Genomic DNA, 26,198 nt, shown 5'->3' with positions numbered 1-26,198 from the left:
ATAATAATAAGCTTTTATTAATAATATTATATTAAATAATAATAATAATTAATATTAATTATAATTTATATAATTAAAATATATAATTATAATAATTAAATAAAAAATATAAAAGTTATATTATAAAAATTAAAAGCTATTATAAAAAATATAAATTAAGAAAAAATATAAATAAATAATACTTAAATAAAATATAATATAATTTATAGTTTTACTGTATTAAGAGTTTAATAATATAAGCTAATAAGCTTTTACCCCTTAAATGGCATAGAGGAAACGGCTAGCCAGTATGAGCACCACCATTGGCTCACGATATTGACCCTACATGGCTTTTCTTTTTGTGAGATCCCTTATGATGACAAATAACCATCCTCGAATTCATTTATGACACCGTAATACAACTGGACTCAGGCTGTAAATGCCACATCAATATAATTCTTCTTGGCATGACGCAATCTGAAAGTGCTGCAAAAATAGCATGGACCGGCATTTCATATTGTTGCTAAGGTCGAGCCCTTCCTACAGAACAGGCCATTCCGTACTGGCAACTGCAGCATACGAACAGTTAACTGCCATCATATAAATATGGTCTTTTGCGGTATTATGCGATCTCAGCCTAAGACTCCAGTGTTGGCCCACTGACCGATAGCAGTTTGCCATGGAGTCACTGAAGCACCTAGAGCCTTGAGTCCATTTTCAACATCTTGCTCGATCTGAACGGCCTGTTTGTTCTCGGTATCGTAAGTAGAATGAGCACCTTGAAGAAGCGTGACTCGAAACCCAGCTTCCAGAGCGCCCTTGCAAGTTTCCAGCACACAGCACTCACTTTGTATGCCAAACGCAACAATGTGTTGAATGCCTCTGGACCTGAGGAGACCAGCTAAATCCGGATTTGACTTGAAAGTGTCTCCTAGGTACATTTAGAAATGAAAATGAATGATTGTTCAAGAGTCTCACGTTGATTCTTTGACACGAGCAACTCTCTTGTACTGTTTGGGTCGTTTTCGAAGACCAACTCCCACGGCTTGCTACCCGTTACAAGAGGACCACTCTCGGGCGATTCTTCATGCTGAACAAAAACTATGATGGGTTTCGGATCGGCAGCGATACCTCTTGCAACCTCAAGTATTTGTTCTCCGGCATCGCGTATGCGTTCAGCGTGGGGGATTTCGGTCTTGTCATCTGATGCCAGATCTTTCTGGATGTCAATGACAAAAAGGGCGCTCACGGGGACTGACATGTTCTCAATCGCTCTGATCCGAGCGTGGTAAAACAAACGACTAGAAAGAAAGCTTGATCATGAGGTCCTTGATAAGTCACAGGATAACTAATCCATGCCTTGCGAATGATTCATGAACAACAAAGACTAAGCCAAAACAAGGCACGCTTCAATTTCGTCAGGCTAAATTCTCCACACAAGAGCAGCGAGGATACATCGCTATGATGAAATCCAGGTTTATCAATAATGGCAAGAGCGCGTACATGCTCCGTACTTTATCTTCTTTTAGTATACAATAGATGATAGTCAAGGCGCCTCGAAGTTCTTCGACAAGACTGGTGACTACATTCTATAGGGTATTAAGTAGCTTGACATTCAGTAATGTCTCTTACAGGAGCATCCTTCGGGGATCCTCAATGTACTCCTTCACCTTGACAAGGAATTGCACAGCCTCCCGGCCGTCCAGCAGACGGTGGTCGTAAGTAAGAGCAAGGTACATCATGGGTCGAATCTCGATCTTGCCGTTGACGGCAACGGGGCGCTCCTTGATAGCGTGGAGGCCAAGAACAGCACTCTGGGGGAGGTTGATGATGGGTGTGCCCATGAGAGACCCGAAAACACCGCCGTTGCTGATGGTGAAGGTGCCACCAGCCATATCCTCGATAGTAAGCTTGTTGTCACGAGCCTGTAAACACATGGTTAGTCACCAGTCTGCTTGTGGGCGTGCCAATGTTGCGACCAACCTTTTTGCCCATATCAGCAATCGATTGCTCAATGCCAATCATGTCCATAGACTCGACATTTCGGACGACAGGGGTAACAAGGCCCTTCTCGGTAGCGACAGCCACACTGATATCGACGTAGTCGCGGTAGACGATGGTGTCACCGCCGTTGGGACCCTCAATGGAGGCGTTGACGGCGGGGAGATCGCGCATAGCAAGAACGCAGGCTCGAGAGAAAGCACTCATGAAACCAAGCTTGACACCAGTCTTCTTGAGAACGTCCTCCTTGTAGAGCTTGCGGAATTCCATGATGTTGGACATATCGACCTCGTTGAAGGTGGTCAGGGAAGCAGCCGTGTTTTGGGACTGCTTGAGACGCTCAGCAATGCGAAGGCGCATACGGTTCATCTTGACCTGAAATACAGTTAGTACTCGGTGACTGGGCTCAAAAATTTCTGCATCATCTTACACGGCGCTCTTCTCGGTTACCCATAGAGGGACCGCTGGAAGCGGCAGACTGTGGCTTGGAGTCCTTCTTCTCGGCCTGTCGGGGAGGTTCGGGCTTGCTGGGAGCAGGAGCAGACTTCTTCTTAGGGTCAGGAGCGGATTCCTGCTTGGGCTCAGGTTTTGATTCGGACTTTGATTCGGACTCGGACTTCTGGGGCCGCTCCTTGGACTCTTCTTTGGGGGCCTCCTTCTTGTCACCGGATGGCGCGCCTCCAAGCTCAATTCGAACAAGGTCTTGTCCGACAGTGACTGTGTCCTCCTCGGCAACGAGGAACTCCTTGATGGTACCAGACTCGGTGGCGTTGACAGCAACGTCAATCTGGTCAAGACGTTTTAGTAAGGCTGTCCTGGTGACAGTTTTCAATATTGCTATGACGGCATGCATACCTTGTCGGTCTCGATAGTAGCAATCTCCTCATCCTGCTCCACATAATCGCCAATGCTCTTGGAAAACTGCTTGAGAGTACCCTCGGAAATGGACTCGGCCATCTGAGGAACCTTGATAACAGAATCGGCGTAGGAGCGAACGGTCTGCATCATGGAGGGAAGCATGACGAGAGGGTGCGAACGGGGCCTCAGCGCCCTGGTGGCAGGCACCATGCGGGCGGCGGTAGCTATACTTCTTGAGAGCATTTTGAAGAACTGTGAGAAGGACTGTCGAGGACCGGAGGGGAGAGGAGAGGATCGCGGGTTGTTGTTGCTGAAGTTGTATTATGGAGGTGGAGATATTTAGAAGGTAGGCCAGGAGGGAAAAACGAAACCACACACGAATGAAACAAGCTCGGACAATGATTCGCGATGTTCCACTCACGAGCAAGTTCCTCTCGGCAAGCTTTGGGGGAAGCAGAAAAAAAGCCGGGCAGTCAAGGTATGCGTTAGCGTCAAGGTACACCGAGGTTCCCAAGACGGTGTAGCGCAGCCATAAATAACCCAGGAGGTACATGTCCGACATAACAGGAGGCTTCCATTAGTTCCGTCAGCTGCTGATTGGCTTGCACCAACGATTTCAATTACCTGATGTCCGACGGCTTAGCCGAGCAGCCATGTAGTCAGTTATCCAGCATCGACCCTACGCGATTTCTGTCAGGGACTTGCCATCACCTTTCTGATTAGGATTTACGAGCTACACAACCCATTCCTAACCCCTAGCAGTGATTGTACCTTCTTCCTGCTTTGTTTGGGCAACTTCAGGCGACTCGTGATGGAGGACAAATGTGGATCACTCATACGAGCCATGACCAACTGGACGAAAAGGAACTCTGACCACACAGCCTGCCAACAGCTGATTGACAGGCCGGCGAAGGGCCAATGTCATGAAAGAAGATGGGAAATCTATCTGTGATGTAGATGCAGATGAACGGGGCACCTCGTCAATCAATCAGTACAATCTAATACTACTACAACTCGTCTTAGAATCGTTGCAAGTTATTATTGGGTGAATTTAGCCATTACTCCAATCCTAACGCATAGAAAGTTAACCTAGTTTTCGCTCTCTTGATCTTGAATGGGATACCTAGGCGCCTTGAATTCATATTTGTTTCCCAGCTGCTGCTCACTCGTCTCAAACAGTGCTGTTTTCTTCGTTGGGTGGCTTGACCTCACGCCAACCTTCAAGCCCTGCCTTGGCTTTCCACTTCTGGGTATCCTCGTTGTATTGCTCCAACCACTTAGCCATAGCATCACTGGCCTGCGAAACAATCTCTGTTTTCTCTTGGTGCGCATCTGCTGCATTCTTTCCGAGTTTCTTGTTTGAGTTACTCCCGACCAGCTCGTCGCGCTCTTTTCTCTTCCTCTCCCGGTCAGCCAACCATTCTTTTCTCCCAGCCAGGTATTTGGCGCTGTGTCCTAAGCCAGCGCTTTCGTGGGATATGCCCTTGTGGGGTCTGTCGAGTGGAGGAGCAGTGAAGAAGAGAACTCGGCCAGAACTGTCATGTTGAAATGACTCTCGCAACTCCTTTGGCATCGCATCGTTCATATTGTCGGGAAGTGCGTAGACCTCTGGTGGTCTGGGTGGGTTATACACATTGCCACCCTGCATAGGTATCCCTGGTGCAGCCGGCATAGGACTGCGAGCGACTGGAGTGGCTTGCACTTGGTTGTATGCCTGGGTCAAGTGGTTTGGCATAGGTGTTTGCTGATGCATAGGAGGCACCTGTTGCCCATAGTTAGGGGCGAATCCTTGTGCATATCCTGCCTGCGAGTGTTGAGGTTGGTGTTGATATTGCACAGGCCGTACAGACACTTGAGGCTGGGCACCCAGGTGAGGTTGATGTGGAATAGGGACCGGAGTCTGTTGAACTTGTACTGGTTGGGCGCCAGGAGTGACCGGCTGAAAGTGAGGTGTCATGTGAGCATTATACGGGACGGGCGAGGGTGAGGGGCCTCCAGGATAGGATATTGAAGGATGTCTCCCGGGATGATCACCAGAAATGCCACCAGGCACTGACAACATTGAAGCGCGCCGGCCAGAATCAGCACCGGCATCAGGTAGTGGGACCGCCGACATGGCTTGTGGCGGAGGGGTGGGTACTGGCGGTGGTGAATCCTATAAAGTTATGGTTAGTTGCGTGCGACAATTAAGTGAGACGAAAGAAAGAAAGCCTGAGGCATGCATGGATCACGACCAAGAACCAGGCGTCGAAGCTGGGAAGGAAACGAAAGACGTTGGCTGGCAGGGATCATGCAGGGCGTTCGTTTGCTGATAACGAATACAGCGACAGCCAGCCGAGTCATAGCATGGCACTGGCATGACAGAAGGAACGAAAGAACAGATGCATTTCACCTACATTGGCCTCCCGTTTACGGCGATGTACCGCTCCAACAATAGGCGGGGCATTTGGGCTTCCCCATGTTGGCTTGGGAAGTTCATCTGTCTCCTTTGCATCTTCGCGGAGCAAGTGCTTAATCGGGCTGGGGATCTTCTTCATACGCCGAGGCACATCAAAGAGGTCCATTTCGTAGTCTTTGTCGCGCACCTCATCTGGGACACAGCTTGCCCACGTCTTGATCTTGTTGAATGTGAACTTCTCCTCGTTGTAGCGTGATTCACACACATAAATCTCCTTGTCTAGAGGAAATCCCCGAGGTCGCCCTTTATTGAATCGGGTCACGAACATGACAAAGCATCGATCCAAAACCTCTTCGATTTGATGATCCCGATATTGGCCTGTCTTGACAACTTCATGCTCGAAGAAATGCTTCTCATATCGATGCACAGTCTGTTCTGGTCGGTAGTACCAGCAGGCATTGATCCATCTTTGGCCAGCACGGTCTTGCCAAGTTCGATAGATTTGCGCAACGGTGGGCTTGGCCAGGTCATTGGGATTTCTAATGTGAACCCAATCACCTATATTCATGTTAGCCGCGTGACAACACTGAAAACGCATCGCACAGTGGTATTTCTTTATGCACGTACCGACTTTCCAGACCTGCCCGTTATGTTGGATCTCTGCCAACGGTAACTTGCCGTCTTCGTCTCGGAAATCATCATCAGGTTTGGCCTTCTCCTGTTCAGCTAAAAAGACAGCCTCTTTCTGTAGCTCAACTGCGGCCTTGTACACTTCGCTGTCATCCTCATTATACCGCTTGGCATTCTCAAACATGAGATTGAGGTCTTGAAGAACATGGTCAATGCTTTGATACTTCTTCCGCTTGGCCTTTTTCTTGATGTTGTCGAGAGCGATGGGGTTTAGTATCGTTGTATAGTAATCTGGTACAGCTGCTTTGTCTGGTAGCTTCTCGAAAGGATGAACAAGTAGATTTCCTACAGCGTCCTTAGGCTTTCTCAATCCCTTCAATAGTGAAGCGATGCGGGCTTCGTTCGGTGTAAGAACACTAGGAGGTCGGCCTCTTCGTTTGTGCGAATCATCTTCGTAGTCTTTGTCCTGATCTCTTCGACCAGCGCCACGTCGTCTTCGTCCCCTGCGTCGTCCGCCTTCATCGTCTGAATCGTCATCTTCATCCTCATCATCATCTTCTTCCTCCTCCTCCTCTTCATCGTCTTCCTCGTCTTCCTCATCATCCTCTGCTGGTGGAGACTCTTCTGTGGGTGGTAATTCGCCCAGATCTGGCAATTGTGCATCATGGGCATTAACGTGGCCCTTTTCTACCAGCTTCTTGAGTTCTTGGACAAGAATTTCTCGAAGACGAACTGCGGCACCAAAAATAGGAGCGGAGGGTCGATTGTAAACTTGAGCATTGTGACAGATTTGCGCAACATCTTTGACGAACTCGGCAAATGAGCCGTATTGTTTCTTCTGAGTTTTACCCTATCATTGTGGTTAATGGTCCATATACCATCTACCAATACTGCACAAAACCTACTCGAATGGTGCTGAAAGCAATGGGCTCGGCGATGATTTCGAAATAATCGGGCAGTGTTCGTCGATTCGGGATGCGCTGGAAGCCAGCAGCAAGCTGCTCACCACTATAACTCTGTCAGCATCACCCTATCCTCTCCTGCACTAGGGAGGGAAGCATACTCATCCTGAACGCTGCACAGATATGTCGAGAGATTATGGATCAAGCGATACAAATCGGGACGGCCTTCATCGTCCACCTCGCCTTCTGCGTCCTCTTCACCTTCGGCATCTTCGTCACCTTCTGCGTCCATATCTACGTCAGGGTCGCCTTCGGCATCGATATCATCGTCCGGTGTATCCTTCATCTCAACCTCCAGGGAGGCTGTCTTCGCTTCTATAGATTCGCGCACCTCTGGCGCGTTCGCCCTCCGACTGGACATGACAGGCTCCTGAGACCACTCAAGTCCGGTCGCAATGCGGGAAAATCGAGGCGTTGACGGCGCGTACTTTTCGCGTTGTTCAAGTTAATCTATATTGCGGCATTCATTTGCTGAGACGGGGTGGACTGCGAAATCACGACAGCGGGAGAAAGCTGTAATTAAAGAGTACCTGTGTACTATGCCTGAGCTTGGTTGAAGGTGCGACTGCTCTGGAGCGCGTGCATTTGCGCGCGACCTCTCGTACTGTGATTGGTTAGAGCAGCTGTGCAATTCTAAAAGCGGGTCCCAATTGGTTGTCAATTGACACATGGTTGTGACGGTGACAGCTTTCATCCGGATCATTGATTCAGTCAGTCAGGTTTGATCTAGCTTTATTATTTCTGTGATTCATATACCGGATTTGTAAACCTATTACTCAAGCTCAAATCATTCTCTTCCTGTGGTTCCAGATACTGTTTAAAACTGACTTAGTGCCTCGCTTTTCTGTCATTTCCTTTCAATTCCTCGCTTTTGAGTAAAGCAGCCATCCTCCTCCAGTCACCTCAAACAACTTTCACCCAAACACATTAATCACCCATATCCTTTACGAGAGAGTTCGGGATATTGTCACCTTATACTGAATCTTGCACATAGTCACCGTCATGCGAGCTCGTTATAAAGGTCCAGCCGGTACCGGTATCCTCGAGATACCCGATGATGCCACCGTTAAAGTGCTATTTGATGAACTTCGAGCCAAGACAGGAATTACCACTTTTGGCATAAGATATGGCCCTCCTATGGCTATGAAGACTCTTGAAGCTAGCAAAAGTGATCAAATTGCTCGATCTCTTGGTCTTCATGGTGAGACACTCACTATCGTACCTGAGGACGTACCACCTCCCGCACCTCCTGCGCCGCTTCAAACTGGCACTGCCCAACATCAAGCAATGACATCTCGGGCAGCAAAGCTGAATGAGAGCCCAGAGGATGTCAACGTTCCGTGGCCAGAACAGGGTGGAACTCTACGTAAGTGATAAACTTTTGCCGACCTCTGAAGACTATTTGTTATTAACGGCATGTAGTTCTAAGGGTGATGCCCAGCGATAACAGCTGTTTATTCACAGCTTTCGGTGGTGCTCTGCAAGATCAGATCCCCGCTCAACGGCTGAGAAGGATGATGGCTGATTACATTGTTGAACATCCCGAGGATTACTCAGAAGCTGTCCTCGGTAGTCCTCCCAGCCAATATTGCCGCAGTATTCAAGACCCTGATCGGTGGGGAGGAGGTATTGAACTGAGCATATTATCTTCCATCTTCGATATCCAGATCTGCACGTTCGATGTCCAGGTTAGTCGAAATGTTATGCTGCACCGCTCCTCACTGACATTGAAGATTATAGGCCCAAAACCTAATCAACTTCGGAGAGGATAAGAGAGATCGCTGTATTCTTGTCTATTCAGGAATTCACTATGACCGAGTTGCCTTTAGCCTGTCTGACTACCCACATGACTCGCCTACTTACCCCCCTGACATGGATCGAACTATTTGGCCGACTGATGACGACGAGATACTCGAAAAGACCAGAGAGCTCGTCGAGAAGCTCAATAAGGCGCACTACTACACTGATACGGAAGGACTGCTTCTACGATGTGATGTGCTGGGATGTGACTGGATAGGCAGCGGCCAGCGTGAGGGGCAGAAGCATGCAGAACTTACAGGACACGTGGCTCTGAGTGAAATCCAAGACGAAGGTGACAACGTGCTCCGGAAGTGCGACACACCTGGATGTGACTTCATCGGCCAAGGTGACAAGGTTATGAGGCAGCATAGTGCAGATACTGCTCATGAGAGGTTCTCCATCATTCCGGACTGGTGAGAGGGAAGTGACAGAAATATGAAGCCTTCGGTACACTTTGTCCTTCTAGACATTTCAAGTAGTTTGCTGGGTTTTGAACATACTTAGCGCTCCGAACACTGAAATAATATGTTACTTTGCAACCACTGCATACTGCTGAGGATATTCACAGTGAACTGAGATCCGGTTCATGCTGAGATGCAGCGAAAGGCGTTGTCTTTACATGGCTGAATTTGGACTAGCTATTGGTACAAATGCCATGATCGCTGAATGCCCGACGCAAAACTTGGTAACGGCTGGTATCGCTTCCCAAAATACTTCCTTTCCAACCTTTGCCTGGCATATCGATCATCCCATCGTGCTGGAACATTGGATAACGGGAAACGGCAATGTAGTTCCGTTGCTCTGCTGGTCGATGAGGCTTTGTGGTATGGCTTTGTTCTTGAATGAAAGCATGACCAGAAAACTATGGTTAGGGTGATCGCGTCCCATGATAAAGGACCTATGCTGAGCAGCATAGCTGCTTTGCGTTCAGGCACATCGAACGCGACGCCTTTCCCAATCAATTGGTCTTCTTAGGTAGCTCAGGGTCATGCACGAAGTCAATGTTGGCCAGCGAAAGGTTCAAGAACTCATGTTTGTTAGACCAATTCTGCTGTCCCTCAGCAAACTCCTTCATCTGCTGAGGGGGGGGCGGTGGGTCAGTGATCTTGGTGATCAGGTACGCGGTGGATGCTTCGGCAATGCCATAGACGAGGACGCCCACAAGAGGGATTCTGACTAGGATGTAGAATCCCAGACCGAAACCAAACAGAACTCCCTCGCGGCTGCGGAACCAGTTTCGCTTTTGATCCTTTGTAAAGTGAACACGAGCGAAGTATGGCTCAAGCAACTCTCGCATCAAGCTTCTGGAAGAGAAGTAGCTCTGGAGAAAGATTACCAGGTACCTTCGAGGGAGGAAAATTCCCGTACCGAAGATGATCGAGGCCGGTCCCAAGCCCACAGCGTTATTGAAGGTGTAAAAACTGGCCGCGGGCAGGACAAATCGACCGATGTATGGTGTGTATGAGAGTGCAAAAACTGCTAAAGAAATACCACCCTTGCGAAGGAAGCGGTAGAGAAACATGGAAACAGCCTGAGCGGTACTTTCAGAGTGCGTACTTCCATCGGAGGGACGGTACGTCTTGAGGTTGGGATAGTACATATCCCGAAGCTCCGAAGGCTTATCACCCCGGTGCTTTTGAACATAGGTCATATCAACCCACTGCAGAGACTGCATGAAGCTATTTGAAGTAAATTAGATACTGTCAAGTGTTTCGCGACGTTTTGTTTGCGACTTACAGGTTATCGAGGGTCGGTACAACATAACGCATGAGGGCCATGAGGAAGAAGGGGACTTGGAGGACATATTCTGCGACAAAGTCAAGCCCACCGACGAGAGTATCGTCCCATGTGACGGTATCAAGAGATATAAAGAATGAAATCAACCATAATAAAACCTTGATCCCGACGATCTGGTTGTGCAGTCAGTAGGGCTGCTCTTCTGCTCATGCTGGTAATGAGACTCACGGGTATGGTGACGATTAGTCTAATAGCAAGACCTGCCACCACTGCAATGGCAGCTTGACGATAGTGATCGGTTGTGAAAAGTGCCGGATTCTGTAGTGCTCGATGAGCTATATTGTTGGTTAGTGAAGGGCAAAAGGCATGATGCTATATGGTGGGTGGTACTCACCTCCCACCAGAGTGAGCTGAGCGCCACGTATTACGGTATTGGGATCGAAGTGAGAGAGATCGAATTTTTCCTCAAGCTTCTCCTTCAACTTGTCCTTATCAAGTTGAGCCTTTTCGTTGGACGACATCTTGAGAGCTGAAGCTTGGTATAGGAAGCTGAAGGGTATAGGAGAGACCAAGTTGAAGGCGCCCAGAGCTCAAGTTGAGCTTGTGTCGACGGGCTGAACTTTAGTGAAGGCACTGTATCAGGCACGGAATTTTTGCCTGCCCCTCTGAAGAAAATGAAGGGTCTTTTTGAGACTGTTGAGGATTTGGCGGTCTCGGGTTTGGGCTAAGAAATGAAGGTAATAGTGATATTCAGGAACACGAGTTGGGAGGGAACCTTGGAATGGTAAGACTGTAAGGTGACGTAAGTATCGTGTACCAGTTGAAGCTTACGCCAGATTGGCGGCTGAGTTAGGTAGTGAGCTCTTTGCCCAGCTAGAGGTAAGGCGGGTGTATCCACAAGGGAGCAAGAGAGACATGTGATATGTGAGAGTTACAAGACAAATACTGTTCTTTAAAGATATCCTTTGAGAGAGCCGCAATCCTCTCGAAATTACTCCGTACGCGGCACAGAAACGTTGGCAAATTTCTGAAGAAAGCCCCTATGACTGAGATAAGCGCTCACAACATGGCTACATGGAACCTCGTTTTGCTGTGTCCTCCAACCTCCACTTAAACCAGTTGTGAAAGCTCCGCCACCCTTTATGGCTGGCTGGGGTAGGACAGCTGCACCTAAGTGGCGTTCGCAGCTATTTATGCAAGGTCCAACTTACATCCATCAGTTCACTTCGTACATACCGTGGTAGGTAAACAAAGGCGTTTATCATGGGAGGCACAGCCAAGTTCAAACTCTTCACCTTTCTTCTTGTACGGTGCGTTGAGTTCATCGGACGATAAAGCTTAGACATGAGCATATATTCATCGTATGACGACTCAAACCTCTTACACCAAACGTTTTACAAAACTTGAGTGGCATGGGCTTGAGCTCGCTGTGCACAGAAATGTCCCGAGTATTGAACAGCTCTAGCTCAATCAAGGATCGAGGAGCGGGACGACGGGATCATCAGCGGGCCTAGGAATTTGTATGCGGATGACTAAGGCCGCACCCCTCTAAACTCCCGTCCCCTGTAGATGAGGTAGGTACAGCGCAGTACCTTAGATGGCTGGGCCAGATTCTATCCGTCCCGGTCGTCGCCTCAGCACTTCGGAACGGAAGTCGAGGGAGCGAACAGAACAGAAAAGAAAAGACCTCCCTACCTACCTACCTAGGTACCTACACTCGGGTCGTTCGATAACGATAAAGATAACAGACACCCAAGAACCACCCCCCCCCCCAATTCGTCATTCTCCGCCTTTGAGCTTCCATTTTCCCTCCATACCTCCAAATAGGTACCTACCCTGCGTAGCCTCTCCCTTCCACTGAGGCGTTGTTGGTCAGGGGACTCGACTCGCGATCCATCAACTCGTCACGACCCGGCGCGACAACCACAACTCGACCAACATCCACGGCGGGCGCGCAGCCATGAACGATCTTCCCTGTTTGTCTCTTCGAGATGTTTGAGATGTAGGCAGGTGGAACAAGTATTTGCGCTATCAAAAAAAAAAGAAGGAACAAGCTGCTTCGACGTCACATCCTTATCATGGACGACTCAGGTGACGATTTGGCGGCTCGAGGGCCCAGGCGAGTATCAACAGCCCCTATACCTTCACGAGGCCCTACGGAACCAGAAACACCCGACTCGGATCTTGTCGAAACACTCTATAGCCATCCAAACGTCAAGATAATATCTTTTACGGCCACTGGCCGAGCCTATGCGAGGAGTCCTGGGGGGCCCGCCTTGAGCAATGTTGATCCCCCGAGTTCTTTATCATGGTCCTCACAGCTCGAGAGAACCATCGCTGTAGGTGAGTTGACAAACGAATACCTATGTATGCACCGCTAGTTACTAAGTAAAGCACATAGGACCATTTCGCATATATCGAGCCCCAAGATCGGTAGCCTTCTTGAGCTGCGGTTCTGCATTGCAGCCAATTCTACGAAAAAGCCAGTGCTGGTGTATAGACGAGGTCAATAGTAGGTTTGTCCTGCAAATACGGCGACCGAACTACTGGAGAATAGAGCTTCCAGTCGATGACCCCGAAGATCAGCAGCGAGCCGAAGAACTGAGAGAAGTGTTAGACAAGATTCTACAATTTGAAAAGACGGAATGCCCTTTCAAGCGCACCTTTACTGTCGATTTGCCAGAGCAGGTCCCCGTCACAATCCTGCCCTGGACGCCCCGCGCACAGCCTATGATTCCTTCTGATGAGGCAACACCAGCATCCTCTACAGACTCACGAAGGTCCTCTTTTGTTGGGAGAGCATCCACACCTACTCCATTAATTTCTAGACAGCCCAGAGATATACCAACAAACCCGATACCTACCAGACCTGAAAGCGCGGCATCTAACGTAGTGCCTTCCAACATATCTCTTTATGAGGAGTATGGAATGAATCTCGACCCTCTGCAACCACTAGGCACCGGGAATGCCGGCACTGGACCCTTGGAAGCTGTCCCAGAACGCCCAGGTGAACAAGGCTCTCCAGATATGCTCGAGTCTCACGATAGGTCATCTGTACTCTCTTCCAGTCCCACGGAAGATGATTCCTCCATGTATCAACTTCACGAAGGCTCTGGAAATCGAGGTGGCAATATGAAGGCCAGGCTACGACGACGAACTGGGAACTTCACAACCAGATCTGCTACGATGCCACCACGCATGATGCCGACACTGGATAAGTCTGGGCCGTCAGCGTCCACGTCAAGGGAACCTCTCTTAAGAAGTGTATCGGAAACAACAAGAAAGTCGACTGGTCGTACTGCAGATACCACCTCTTCTCCCCAGAAGAAGAATAAAGGAGATGTGAAGGCCTCCCAGTCGCCACAGCAAAAGGTCAATGCTCAAAAACCTCGATTACTGCGTAGAGATAGCGAGGAATCTTTCCATAGTGTTGAGTCATGGCATTCTTCTGGAGTTCCACAGCATCCTTCGCCTCCTACTTCCCAAGCAGAATCTTCTATGGAGGCAAACAATGACCTGTACGAGGCAGGTAGACTGTCCGCCGGCAAAAGAAATAAGTCATCACATAGCCGGGGTAGTTCTCCCATGCCATGCGCATGGGAGTCCGACTCTGATGATAGCGAAACATCCGACGAAAGCTCATCGTCAGATCCGGATTCAGTGAGAGAGCTAAAAAACAATGCCTTCCCCAAACTTGACGCCGGTCCGTCGACAACACCCATGACCGCACCGCAGCGGCCATTCGTTCCACGCCACAGAGCGACGACCGGTAGTATTTCTGTAAGGCGACGCGCCCTGTCACCTCTGCCACCTGCAGCCAACCTCTTTACACCCGCTTCAACCATGGAACGGAGACCATACAGGAGTAAGTTGGAGACGGTTAAGAACCTTCCAATGGCTATTATTGCCAAGACCTACGAGATGATCCTGGGTCCTCCCAGCTCTCTCATCCGCCTAATTCTCAAGGTGGCAGCTAAGATTGCTTCCGGACAATGGCGAGGTCTCGTGTATGGATATGGTGAGGATGGCGAAGAAATACCGGTGCAGTGGGATTACTCCGAGGGAGAATTCAGCGACTGGAGTGATGATGAACATGATCAACATGATCGCAGTCATAAACAAGGGAAACGAGAGCATCGGCATAGCAGACACCGCAGCAATGCTCAAGATATGACAGCAGAGGATGAGATGCGCAGACGGCCCTCATCCTCTGACGATAGCCGAAGCTGGGGCGTTGATTGATCGATTAAGTGTGATGTGCTTAGTACGTGCTATGTTTATGCTATATGATGCTGAAAGGTCCGTATTGAGAACGTTTGTATGAATGAGACGCAGTGGCATATTGTGGTGTGGCGGGACGTTTTGGTTGGGCGCATGGGATAGGACCAGCCGGCGTTCACTGTAGGTTCAATATATGGATGGAGTTTTATACATTTCTTCAAGCTACCTATCTATTTGGGCTCAGGAGCTTGTATGAGCGAGTCAATTTGGCATTTATCCGATATTTAATTGTACACTATAGCTTTATTTCATGAACATGATGATACTCTACTCTACTCTACTATATTCACTTCCTTGGCACTTCAGTGAGCGAACTGCACATGTACAAACTCTTAGCTCCATTATTTCTTGCAGGCTTTGACAGATCTTCCCAGGCACACATGGGGCATCTACAAGAGACCTGATGGGCTGTGAGCCTAATGGTAAACACTTACCGAAGGCAAGGCAGCCGCAACTCAATGAATAATACGACGAATACGGGCAATGCGAGGTAAGTCACTAGACTGAGAAAGGGTGAGAAAGACGTGTTGGGATTGGATGGTTTGCTGTATGACCCGCCAACTAGGGAATCGTATTCACCGCATTCATCCACGATTGGTCAATTACTGGCACCATAGTGCTGAAGAGTGATGGTATCGGGCGAAGTTGCAATGATATTACATGTGGACTTATGACGATCATGGGGACCTTGGTATCGATCTTATCGCCATGGCTGAGTATATAAGTTGAAACATATCTCTTTGCTTTGAGACTGTAGGACCTCGACGTAAAGAAAAACACGACGGGAGGACTCGTAACACTCATACGCACTTGTTATTAAGACACCATCATGTCTGACGGGAAATATGGTACGGCATCCAATTCCAAGCTTAGCAGCCGTTAAAAAGGCTGGAAACTGACCACATATTAGTTGATGGAAGCTACTGGTTCTATGCCCCTAATAAGGGTGCTGCCATCTTCTTCTGCTTCGCTTTCTGCTGCACAGGATGCTTCCACATACGGCAGTGCATGTGAGACTCCAGCCCAATCCATCATAGAAAGTATGGAAGAGCTCTAAGACTCATAGTAACTGATTGTCTTTTGCAGACTGTATAAGTGTTGGAAGTTGACACCTCTGTTCTCATTCTGCTCTCTTCTCTTTACTACGGGCTTCGGGCTTCGGGTATATGGAGCTTTTCATTATGAAAATCTTGACATTTTTATTGCAAGTGTCTGCATCACTTATGCAGCGCCGTAGGTTACCCAGTACTCAAGACTTGATCGTGGTTTAGTATGCTGACCATCCAATGCCATATGTAGACCGCTGCTGGAACTTCAGAACTATCGCATTCTCGGCCGAATCCTGTACTACGTCCCGTACAACTCACCCATCCACCCTGGACGTGTCCTGACAACCTTTGGTTTTATTTCAGGCATCGTTGAGGCTCTGAATGGCTGGGGTGCTTCATACTCGGCGAATCAATCATTGACCGACAGCGAGATTGAGATAGGTCATGCTCTGATCAAGACCTCATTGCTCTTACAGATTGTCGTGGCAATTTTGTTTATTACGCTGGCTGTTACCTTCCACCGCCGATGTGTTGTCGCTGGTATCACAACTGAGCGGCTCAACAAGCCACTATGGACTTTGTATACCAGCATGACCCTTATCCTTGCGCGAACCATATATCGCATTGTGGAATACTTCAGTGTTGCGGAACTCAGGTACGGTCCAGGCTTCGACCCAGCCACGATTAGTCCTATCGTGAGATACGAGTGGTTCTTCTATGTGTTTGAGGCTGCTCTTATGCTTTGCAATCTTGTCATGTTCAATGTACGGCATCCCCGACGATACCTTCCCAGAAACAACAAGATTTACCTCTGCCCGGACGGCGTTACGGAGATTGAGGGCCCTGGATACAAGGACCCGAGGAAGTTGTGGCAAACCCTTATTGATCCTTTCGATATTCAGGGGTTGGTAACTGGTCGTGGCCGGGAAACTGACAAGTTCTGGGAAATGGGCCACGGGCGGCCAGAAGACTCGACTAAAACTGTGGGAGTCAAGACTGAAACTGTTTAGTGGGTTCTTCTAGAGCTGTTTCAGAGGATACTGGTGGTCGTATTGCATTAGAGGACTGCTTTTTGAGTGGGATACAGGATGGTTGACAGTATGCTCAGCGAATACTGGGTCCCTAATTAGCGCTTTTCATGTGAACTGGCCAAGGAAGCGCTGAGAGACAACCTATAGTTGATACGTAGGCAGAATAGACTACTTGTTTCACCGCATGCCCATCATATATGAGCCTCAGCAGTGTGGCTAGTCGCAAGATCGGGACAACGATACGACCCGACAGCAATGTCGAAGAATCAAAACAAAGGGCTCGAGTCATGATGTTTGGGTTGTTGCCCTAGTAAATGAGCTCGATGCCGACGCAAATTGCAAAATGGATCAAGTATCTATGCCCATAATCCTCAAGCGATACCTTAGGCGCATCTGGAATTGGTATTCGATGCGGGCGAGCGAATCAGATCAAAACAAACTGACGAGAAGGAATGATGGAAATGGCCCATTCGGCGGTTTTATTTAATTGAGACAATCCATGTGATCCTTCATCGACGAAGGATCGGAAAGGGGCCAACACAGCCTTCTCAACCCCAGAATTGTAGTTGTAGATTCGATAAAATTAGCTGGGCAGAATAGAAAGTGCACACATACCATACGTATTTTTATTCTTTGTACCATGTTACAGTGTGTGTCGGTCTTCACACATTACCGCGTGGTAAGTCATCTCATACTTGTGATGTCTGATTGTGAGGTTGAGGTGTCGATGCGGTCGGTGGTTAATACAGGGGGGCTTCCAAGAATGTTTCTAGAAAAGACCCGACGCATAGTGGGTTTGGTTGACCCTGTCCGTTGATCCTGACGATCCTGATTCTGTCATTCAAAAGACTCCGCAAGCCTATTTCGATGTTGTTGATACTGCAAAGGTCGTCAAAGGCTTTATATCCGCAGTTGCAATTTACTTTTTCGCATATCGACTTCGCTAATTAGGTTTAGATGAGCCAAAAATAAACACGTTCTAACGAGGACATGCTCGTTTTGGGAAGATGTACTCCGTACCTTCGCCACACCTTGCGGTTGCGTTCGCAAGCCTCAATCAGTTTTTAGCGTGGGATTGCGGGGGGGGCGTGGTCTCTGGGGCAAATGAGAAGCGAATCCGCTAGGCTTAGTGAGTGCTAACAGCTCGTTTCGGGCAACATCTTTGTCCTCTCTTGGTAGTAGAAACATGGGACCTCAGCTGAATTGAAGTGTTCTCGTCTGACACGAATTGTTTGTCTTTGGCCTCGCTCCCCCTGAGCAATGAATGGTTCTGTGTGTGCTGAGCATGAACATCTAGCGGGCCACACTAGGTAGCTCAAGACAATTAGTGCATAGGCACGTCAGTGCATCGATGTTCTGTCTTGACAAACGCCAAGAAACAGATCCTCAATCATCCCTGTCCCACGACATCCATCCTTAGCTTCCTCCCTGGGCGCCGTGCGGGCCCCGTATCAGACGGCGGCCGATAGCTAGAAGCGGCCATAGCCATCTTTCAGCTCAGCTCACCAGAGCTCTTCCTACCTAGGTAGGTAGTCAGGCCAGGTCAGGTGGCAATCAAGGGCCGGCCTGTGCTTAATACAAGGCATTCATTCGACTGCTAACTTGGGACCTCTGAAGCTGAATCTATCATTATATCCCTTGACAAGCTGCACATTCACTATGCAACAGCCGCGGGCTGCGCTGTATCACTACCAAAAACACAACGGCTTCGCCTCTTTTGCTCCTTACCTCACCTCAGATTAAGGAACCTCGGTCTTTTTCTGACCACGCTAAAGACCAGAGGCGGAGAAGAGTTCTAAGCCTACTACTGGAGCAAGCAACTCTATATACCTATCCATCCGTCCATCTCACACATCTTGACGACTTCTCTCTCTCTCCCTCTCTGTGTGTGCCTCTCTCTCTCTCTTTCTCTCTCCCTTTGCCAGATTCTCCAAGTACTTCTGACTGTTGTCCACCCAAGCCGGACATCGCGTTTGTTACAACACAATTGTTATGATCTGACGCCTGCCATAGAGTCAGTCTCTCACCACTACCGATTTCGCCCACCAGATCTTTCTGAATCCACTGCATTCGATCCATCACAGTAACCCCTGGTGAATCTGTTACTAGCTCGACGTAACGTTACGAACAGTACCTATCTTTCAGCCGACATCTTCCACCTGTTGCCATCATGGGGGAACGACCAGGCATTTACGTTCATCTGGAAATGGGCGTCCCACTGCCCAAAATTATGTCCAGGGACAGACACATTACTTATGTATCAAAGAGCATGCGCGACCGGGCCAACCAATTCCCTCGCCAACTCCCTCCAACAAATACCAACTATCTCAACGCTCCCGCACAGTATCAGCCCGCTCACCAACAAATGCCAACTCAAGCCCAGGAACCACAGACCCAATCACAGCAACAGTTCACTCACTCCATCAGCAACCTGCCTCCCAATATTTACAGCAGAGATCCAGTGTCGATTGGCATGGCCCATGAACCCACATATCAACCATATCGTCCCCAACAACCACAACACCACATCAGAGAGTATTATGCACCAGCTGCCCCAGCGGAGCAACAGCAACGAGAAACTCACACCGAGGAGCTGCGACTAAGCTCGAGATCCGCGGAACGAAGTTCTCACGAGCGTGGACGGTCTGCGCCCCCTCCTTTGAACAACAGTCCCTGGGATGTGACCTCCAGCAATTCAGGAGGCGAGCTCCAAGTTTGGAAAGCTTTGCCTGCAACGCCGAATCAGTTCCGACTTGGAGAGGGCGACATGCCATGGGACGGCTGGAATTTCCCTATGGGATTCAATGATAACAACGGAGATGACGACAACAACGAAGGGGGAGAGGGCCGCACTCGCTCGCGTGAGGCAAGCCTCCGAGCAACATGGGGACCCGAGTTCCCAGGAGAGCCATCACGATACGTTCAGCCTGTGCAAGTTGACGATCGAGCGCGAGGCAAGGCCAAAGACATACAGTCATTAGCTTCGGCACTGATGACAGTGGATAATGGGTTTGAAGACCAGTGGTGGTATCAGGGACCACGTCTCGTCCATCTTGATGGCACAACAGTCATGGTGCCTACAGCTGTTCCAAGGTCCAGCTTTCACCCAGACCATCAACAAAGCTCGGTAGGATGGGCTGTCTCGCAGGAAGAAGGGCAACAACAGAAGGATCTCAAAAATCAGCATCAGCTACAACAGAATCGCCGCGAACAGGAGCAGCAACGATATCAGCGTAACCGACAACGGCATCTATCTCTCCAGGAAGAGCAACTCGCATCATTTGTCTCTCCAAATACTTCTTTCCAACCTGTATCACCTCGATCGAGCCTTGCAGATATTGTGTCGCCTTTGAGCGACTATCCGAGTCCGCTGTCGAGTTATGGGGGACTACGGCGGTCTTTGACCACGAGATCAGATGAACTTCACATATAGATTCCCCTGGACGCGACCTTTGTCAGTGCAGTGCATTATGACAAGTACCCCGATGCATTGATTTATGACAGCGTCACAATGGTTCAGTGGGGAACATGCATGGTTCCCCGTTGCGACGAAATACTTACTGGTTTGTGAGTCAAAGCATCACAGCTCTAATAAATGAGAGTTTTTGTCATATATTTTCGGGCGCTCAGAAGATGCCTTTGGTGAACGCATGTAGGATGGCGTTCACAAAGAGTCTGACATCTTTCAGATGCCTTTTTGATTTGGGTGCGAGGAAAAGACTTAATTGAACGTTTAAATGACGAAAACTGTTTGTTAGTTCTGATACAATAGCTCTCGTCTAGTGATTGTTGTGCAGTAACCCGTTTGAAGCCGACAACAACGTGATAGAAGTGACTGATTCTAGGCCTTGAAGTGGAACCAATGAAGATAGATCATGAAAGTGACTTGCACGTTGGTTAAGTTTCGAGCCTTCATAGGAAGCGGAAAGAACCCCAGATAATATATTTCCGAGGTAAGTGTTCTAAAATACAATCATCATGCATAAAGTGGTCAAGGTGAAGCTCTCACCGAGCTGCCTGTAGCAGCTTTTCCTTCTTCGTTTTGTCCATCCTAGAGAATCGCCATGACTTGAAGTTGAGAAGAAGCTCATTTGTTTTAATTGTAGCGGATGAATCCGGATGCCATTGTAGACCTCACACATCATGTTTGTACCATCCCTACCCTAGGCTCGTTGGTCACTGTCTTCTTCCGTCCATGTCCGAGTTCGAACATGACCCATTCGTAAACCGCCCACTGGACAGCATTTACTATGAAAGCTCGTACGCTGCAGACAGTCAACCCTCTAAAGAAAACACGAGAGCCTCCCTCCCGGTACGCCTCACGTGCGACCTGTATTGCGCCAGCCCGTTTGGTTTGTGACGCTACGTTTGGTTGCAGAAGGAGTGTTGTTTCTGCTTGTCCGCCAAGGGTCTGGGCCTGAACTCTAGTCTTGATAACATCGAGTGGAAATATGCTCGCCCAAGTTGCGACTCCAGCTAATCCTCCGCAGAGGAGAACCTTGGCGGCCTCGTGTCGCAAAGAGGTTTCTTCGCCCTGTTCCGTGGCCAGCCACCGGGTCGTCAGCTCGTAGGACCAGAAGTAAAAGCCATAGCCAACGCTATCCCGGATAGCAGTCACAGTTCCGCCGAAGTAAAGACCTCGAACACCTTCGTTTTTCCAGATATCCTTAGTGATAGCCCAGCTTGAGGTTGGAGAGGATGCTAGCTGCGCCCTGCACTTGATCAGTTCGGTGGGAGTGCTAACGACCCAGGTTGCAAGACCGCCCACCGCGCCAGCAAGCCAGGTATTCCACAAGTTTCCAGATGTTGAGAATACGCTATTCAGTGCCGTCTCGGTTCGATTGTAGGAAACAAAGAGCAAGGCGTTCAGCGCACCGTAACCGAGAATTGGTGCTGCAGTTCCGGTCACCAAGGAGGCGTATGATCCGAGGTACCGCGTGCTGAAAGATGCACTCTGGCTGATGGATGAAACCGCCGCGGTTGTTCCAGTAGGGATCGAACAAACAGGCGGGTTCGTCACTGGACTGGTATATTGTGCTTGAAGTCGAACTTTGATCACATCAAGAGGGTTTCCGATGATAATTCCAACAGCACCACTGAGATAGCCAGCCCAGAAATCAGCCGACATCATGAGACAATTTTTGTAGACTCTACAGGTGAGAGAAGAGGATCAGTATTCCTTGACACTTTGCGCTGAGCCACAGTGATAGTGCTCAAGACGCCGAGGTATACGAGGCCCCAGGCCAAGCCGAGCCGTGCAAGAGGAGCGCGATTCGCAGTAGCCTGTACATTAATTCGACGAAACCGAGTGAGATATTGCCAATGCGCAAAGTGTCCAGCAACAGTTGCAGTCAAGATTCCAGTGCGATGTCGAGCAATTGCTACTTGAAGAGGGGTCGGTCCAGAGGGTTGATGGTCGGCAAAAGGATCTCCACCAGCCGATCGGCTTTGATCGGAGTTGGGGAGGTTGACGCTTGAAGGCATGTGTTAGTGATCCAGGGTCTTCCAGAGCCGCATACTGAAAAAGCAGATGATCAGCGGTGACCTACCCTGACGACGCTGCAGGAAATGGGCTTTCGGTTATCATCTTTGGTTGGGTTTTGATCGAGTGAGTTGTATGTATGGAGGGAAAAGGAGAAAAGGAGAATATGTATTCCTTGCCAATCGTTCCGGTCCCATCATGAACCGAACGACAAACTTGATTCTTCGACCGATTCCCGATGGATCCAATGTTACCTAAGCTAGAGGAGGCTTTTTAAGTTTTTGAGTCCGAGCTTTCGGTTTTGCCGGGGAGGGCTACCTAAGAGGTAAAGCTAAGGTAGTGGCGGTTCACGTGATAGCGTGTTTCTGCCTGCTGTCGCGTCGAGTCACTGACATCGCGCTTGCCTAACTATTTACCCTCCATTGTTTCTCGCTGGGGTGGCAAGAAATCTTTCATACTTGGAACAACCGCTCGATAAGTCTCTGAAACGAGAATATATTCAAGATGGGAGCAGCGTGAGTAAAAGGACACTTTGGCGCGTTGTTGCAAGCTCTAATACTCATTTTAGGTCCCCTCTCGTCGCGACGCCACTTGCTGGCAAGGACAAAATTCTAGGCAAGCGGATGCCAACGCCCTCTTCAGTTGACCGTCTCCACAAACCATTCAAATGCCCTGGCGTCGCTGGAAGAAGCCCGGCTGTCGATCGACCGTCCCGCAAGCGAAGGAAGGTTGATTATGGTGGTGCCGACGGTGAAGCAGATAATGATAAACCATACTCCAACGACGACAGGCTGGCGCTTGCCACTCGAGATATCAACCGTTTCCCTGTTTTCCAGGCCAAGGATAAAGTTCTTGTTTTCCGCAAGGCCTTCTCCGTACCATTGAAGAACAAGGATAGCGCTGCATACAATCCCAATCGTGCCCCTCCTACACTGGGATTACGGCAAGGTGCAGTCTTCATTGCGAAGCCTCTACATGACCCCAGTGGCGAATTCGCAATTGTTCTTCATGACCCGACTGTCGACGACAAACCAAAACATGTCCCCAAGGCAATTGAGCCCGCCAAGACAGAGGCTGCTGACGGGAAACTTGACGCTCCTCTTGTACACAAGAGTCTTGCTGAGATTCTCGGAATCAAGAAGAAGGTGGACGGCGAACACCCTCGCGTTCCAGTCGTAATTGACCCGAAGCTGGCCAAGATTCTTCGTCCCCATCAGGTCGAAGGTGTCAAATTTATGTATCGATGTGTTACTGGCCTGATTGATGAGAAGGCCAATGGCTGCATTATGGCCGACGAAATGGGTCTGGGAAAGACTCTTCAGTGCATCTCCTTGATGTGGACACTACTCAAGCAATCCCCCGATGCCGGAAAGCCGACAATTCAGAAAGCAATCGTTGTCTGCCCTGCCAGTCTGGTCAAGAATTGGGCCAACGAGTTGGTTAAGTGGCTTGGTCCTAATGCCATCAACCCATTCGCCATCGATGGAAAGGCATCTAAAGAAGAACTGACACGTCAGCTTCGACAGTGGGCAATTGCGAGCGGTCGGGCCGTCACCAGGCCAGTCATCATTGTTTCCTACGAAACTCTGCGATTGAATGTGGAGGAGCTGAAGCACACAAAGATTGGCCTGCTTTTCTGTGATGAGGGACATCGTCTCAAGAACAGCGACAGCAATACCTTCAACGCTCTCAACAGTCTCAATGTTTCACGGCGTGTCATTCTCACAGGCACACCTATCCAGAATGATCTCACAGAGTATTTCTCGCTCACAAGTTTCGCAAATCCCGATCTGCTCGGCACACGACTTGAGTTTCGCAAACGCTACGAGATCCCAATTCTCCGTGGCCGAGATGCTGATGCGTCGGAGGAAGATCGAAAGAAGGGCGATGAGTGCACTGCGGCATTGCTCAATGTTGTCAACAAGTTCCTGATTCGTCGTACCAACGACATCCTTTCCAAGTACTTGCCTGTCAAGTACGAGCACGTTGTGTTCTGTAATCTTGCACCCTTCCAGTTTGACCTCTACAACTACTTCATCAAGAGTCCTGACATTCAGGCTCTCCTGAGAGGCAAGGGAAGTCAGCCTTTGAAAGCCATCAACATTCTCAAGAAGCTCTGTAACCATCCTGATCTTTTGAACATGGCGGATGATCTACCGGGCTCAGAGCAGTGCTTCCCTGATGACTATGTACCCAAGGAATCCCGTGGTCGAGATCGTGAGATTAAGTCATGGTATTCAGGCAAAATGGCAGTGTTGGATCGCATGCTGGCCCGCATCCGCCAAGATACAAACGACAAGATTGTGTTGATTAGCAACTATACTTCGACACTGGATCTTTTTGAACGAATGTGCCGCTCTCGTCAGTATGGATGTTTGCGACTCGACGGAACCATGAACGTCAACAAGCGTCAGAAGCTTGTTGATCGGTTCAACGATCCTGAGGGTGACGAATTCGTCTTTCTCCTGAGCAGCAAGGCTGGTGGATGCGGTATCAACCTTATCGGCGCGAACCGGCTGGTGCTATTCGACCCCGATTGGAACCCGGCTGCTGATCAACAGGCGCTTGCTCGAGTGTGGCGCGATGGACAAAAGAAGGATTGTTTCGTGTACCGCTTCATTGCAACGGGCACTATCGAGGAGAAGATCTTCCAACGCCAGTCTCACAAACAGAGTTTATCTTCTTGTGTTGTGGACTCGGCGGAAGATGTTGAACGGCATTTCTCGCTCGACAGTCTCCGTGAACTTTTCCAGTACCGGCCAGATACCAAGAGCGACACTCATGAGACGTTCAAGTGCAAGCGGTGTAAGCCTGATGGGAAGCAGTATATCAAGGCGCCAGCCATGCTATATGGTGATACCAGCACATGGAATCATTTTGTTAACGAGGGGCTGAAGCCAATTCAGGACTTGCTCTTGAGGCAAGAATGTGGAGAGTCCGAGGTGTCTGCTGTGTTCCAGTACATTTCTCATTAAGTTATCAGCTGTGTGTCTTTAATGATTCATGTTCACGAGGTTCATGTTCACGAGGCACTCAGGGCGTTATTGTGGATTAGCGATTTTGGAAGGTCATGATCTGTTTTATGGAGTTTCGTCCCAGACCTGTTTAGGTAGACAGGCTTCACTGTAGAGTGACATTAGATGTGAAAACATTGATAGAATATAAAATACTACAAGTAACGCAGAGCGCACTGGGCTTTGTACCAACTTGCTCCATACATTGCGTCGTGAGATCCATCAACCATACCACAAGTTCGCGGCGTATCGCCCTATTGTACCAGGAGCTGCATTCACCTAGCGTTATTCTATTCGATTGACTGGGAGAACTGGCAAAACTTATGTATTTGCTTCGAGTTAATCTGTATCATGGCTTCCATCACGTCGAAGTCATGAGATGTAGACACAGTGCTCATGACATATACCTTTTTCTTCGCACTGTCAAGAATTTGCTTGCTCAAGTTTTCGTCATTCTGGCCAAGGTGGAGGAACCTTGAGAGCCGCAAACCCAACAGTCAACATCGCTAGGACTACCTTCGTCAAACCAAATAAATTCGGCTCCTCTCTACCAAAAATATTAAAATGTCTTCCAAGTCTGCCAACACGTCTTCTCCGGAGTTTACCTCCTACTACCTTCAACGCACAACACAAGAGCTCTCAGAGGACCTTGACAAAGTTCGCAACGCAGAGGACTTCAAGGCCGATTCCATCCCTTCCCTTGTTCACGCTCTGCAACAAGGTGCGGGGCTTTTCTCTCCCGAGGACCAGAAGAGAGTGGTTGCTGCACCAAAGGCCAAGGACGGGAATGTATGAGCAGGCTGTATATACGCAGTCCAGATCATTTCGGTCCACTACAGTGAACGCACGATGGCATTTCATATCCGCTCCTTGGCAATAAGTGGACTCTTGGGAGCCATTCTTCACCACTTCCTACGAGACAAGGACATGTCAGATCACAAGGATGGCGTTTTTCTTTGCAGATAGCAAGCTATAT

The 26,198-nt window shown here is 49.0% G+C and overlaps 10 protein-coding genes across 10 annotated transcripts; 5 read left to right on the top strand and 5 right to left on the bottom strand.

Annotated features, from left to right (window-relative positions):
- Positions 1-611: 611 nt before the first annotated feature.
- On the bottom strand, positions 612-1,240 carry FMAN_06094 (uncharacterized protein; the record flags this gene model as incomplete). Its single annotated transcript, XM_041827169.1, has 2 exons — positions 612-910; positions 958-1,240. The coding sequence occupies 2 exons, from the start codon at positions 1,238-1,240 to the stop codon at positions 612-614; spliced, it is 582 nt and encodes a 193-aa protein (XP_041678159.1).
- Positions 1,241-1,607: 367 nt separating this feature from the next.
- On the bottom strand, positions 1,608-3,081 carry FMAN_06095 (putative KGD2-2-oxoglutarate dehydrogenase complex E2 component; the record flags this gene model as incomplete). Its single annotated transcript, XM_041827168.1, has 4 exons — positions 1,608-1,904; positions 1,963-2,355; positions 2,411-2,767; positions 2,836-3,081. 4 exons carry the CDS (start codon positions 3,079-3,081, stop codon positions 1,608-1,610), a joined length of 1,293 nt encoding a protein of 430 aa, XP_041678158.1.
- A 928-nt stretch (positions 3,082-4,009) lies between these two features.
- FMAN_06096 (uncharacterized protein) lies at positions 4,010-7,189 on the bottom strand (the record flags this gene model as incomplete). The annotated part of the gene is made up of 5 exons (XM_041827167.1): positions 4,010-4,993; positions 5,235-5,794; positions 5,864-6,716; positions 6,772-6,874; positions 6,930-7,189. 5 exons carry the CDS (start codon positions 7,187-7,189, stop codon positions 4,010-4,012), a joined length of 2,760 nt encoding a protein of 919 aa, XP_041678157.1.
- Positions 7,190-7,830: 641 nt separating this feature from the next.
- Positions 7,831-9,045, top strand: FMAN_06097 (uncharacterized protein; the record flags this gene model as incomplete). The annotated part of the gene is made up of 3 exons (XM_041827166.1): positions 7,831-8,194; positions 8,251-8,516; positions 8,569-9,045. The coding sequence occupies 3 exons, from the start codon at positions 7,831-7,833 to the stop codon at positions 9,043-9,045; spliced, it is 1,107 nt and encodes a 368-aa protein (XP_041678156.1).
- A 541-nt stretch (positions 9,046-9,586) lies between these two features.
- On the bottom strand, positions 9,587-10,886 carry FMAN_06098 (putative transmembrane protein UsgS; the record flags this gene model as incomplete). The annotated part of the gene is made up of 4 exons (XM_041827165.1): positions 9,587-10,307; positions 10,366-10,538; positions 10,594-10,700; positions 10,760-10,886. The coding sequence occupies 4 exons, from the start codon at positions 10,884-10,886 to the stop codon at positions 9,587-9,589; spliced, it is 1,128 nt and encodes a 375-aa protein (XP_041678155.1).
- A 1,557-nt stretch (positions 10,887-12,443) lies between these two features.
- Positions 12,444-14,607, top strand: FMAN_06099 (uncharacterized protein; the record flags this gene model as incomplete). Its single annotated transcript, XM_041827163.1, has 2 exons — positions 12,444-12,708; positions 12,767-14,607. 2 exons carry the CDS (start codon positions 12,444-12,446, stop codon positions 14,605-14,607), a joined length of 2,106 nt encoding a protein of 701 aa, XP_041678154.1.
- Positions 14,608-15,475: 868 nt separating this feature from the next.
- Positions 15,476-16,705, top strand: FMAN_06100 (uncharacterized protein; the record flags this gene model as incomplete). Its single annotated transcript, XM_041827162.1, has 4 exons — positions 15,476-15,494; positions 15,557-15,656; positions 15,733-15,879; positions 15,946-16,705. 4 exons carry the CDS (start codon positions 15,476-15,478, stop codon positions 16,703-16,705), a joined length of 1,026 nt encoding a protein of 341 aa, XP_041678153.1.
- A 2,191-nt stretch (positions 16,706-18,896) lies between these two features.
- On the top strand, positions 18,897-20,159 carry FMAN_06101 (uncharacterized protein; the record flags this gene model as incomplete). Its single annotated transcript, XM_041827161.1, has 1 exon — positions 18,897-20,159. The coding sequence occupies one exon, from the start codon at positions 18,897-18,899 to the stop codon at positions 20,157-20,159; it is 1,263 nt and encodes a 420-aa protein (XP_041678152.1).
- A 708-nt stretch (positions 20,160-20,867) lies between these two features.
- Positions 20,868-21,854, bottom strand: FMAN_06102 (uncharacterized protein; the record flags this gene model as incomplete). Its single annotated transcript, XM_041827160.1, has 1 exon — positions 20,868-21,854. The coding sequence occupies one exon, from the start codon at positions 21,852-21,854 to the stop codon at positions 20,868-20,870; it is 987 nt and encodes a 328-aa protein (XP_041678151.1).
- An 858-nt stretch (positions 21,855-22,712) lies between these two features.
- Positions 22,713-25,183, top strand: FMAN_06103 (putative Rad54 homolog MUS-25; the record flags this gene model as incomplete). The annotated part of the gene is made up of 2 exons (XM_041827159.1): positions 22,713-22,723; positions 22,777-25,183. 2 exons carry the CDS (start codon positions 22,713-22,715, stop codon positions 25,181-25,183), a joined length of 2,418 nt encoding a protein of 805 aa, XP_041678150.1.
- Positions 25,184-26,198: the final 1,015 nt, after the last annotated feature.

The sequence above is a fragment of the Fusarium mangiferae genome, assembly GCF_900044065.1.
Source record: "Fusarium mangiferae strain MRC7560 genome assembly, contig: FMAN_scaffold002, whole genome shotgun sequence".
In the NCBI taxonomy this organism is placed as follows: domain Eukaryota; kingdom Fungi; phylum Ascomycota; class Sordariomycetes; order Hypocreales; family Nectriaceae; genus Fusarium; species Fusarium mangiferae.
The sequence above is the reverse complement of the archived record's forward strand: the minus strand, read 5'-3'. Positions and strand labels throughout refer to the sequence as shown.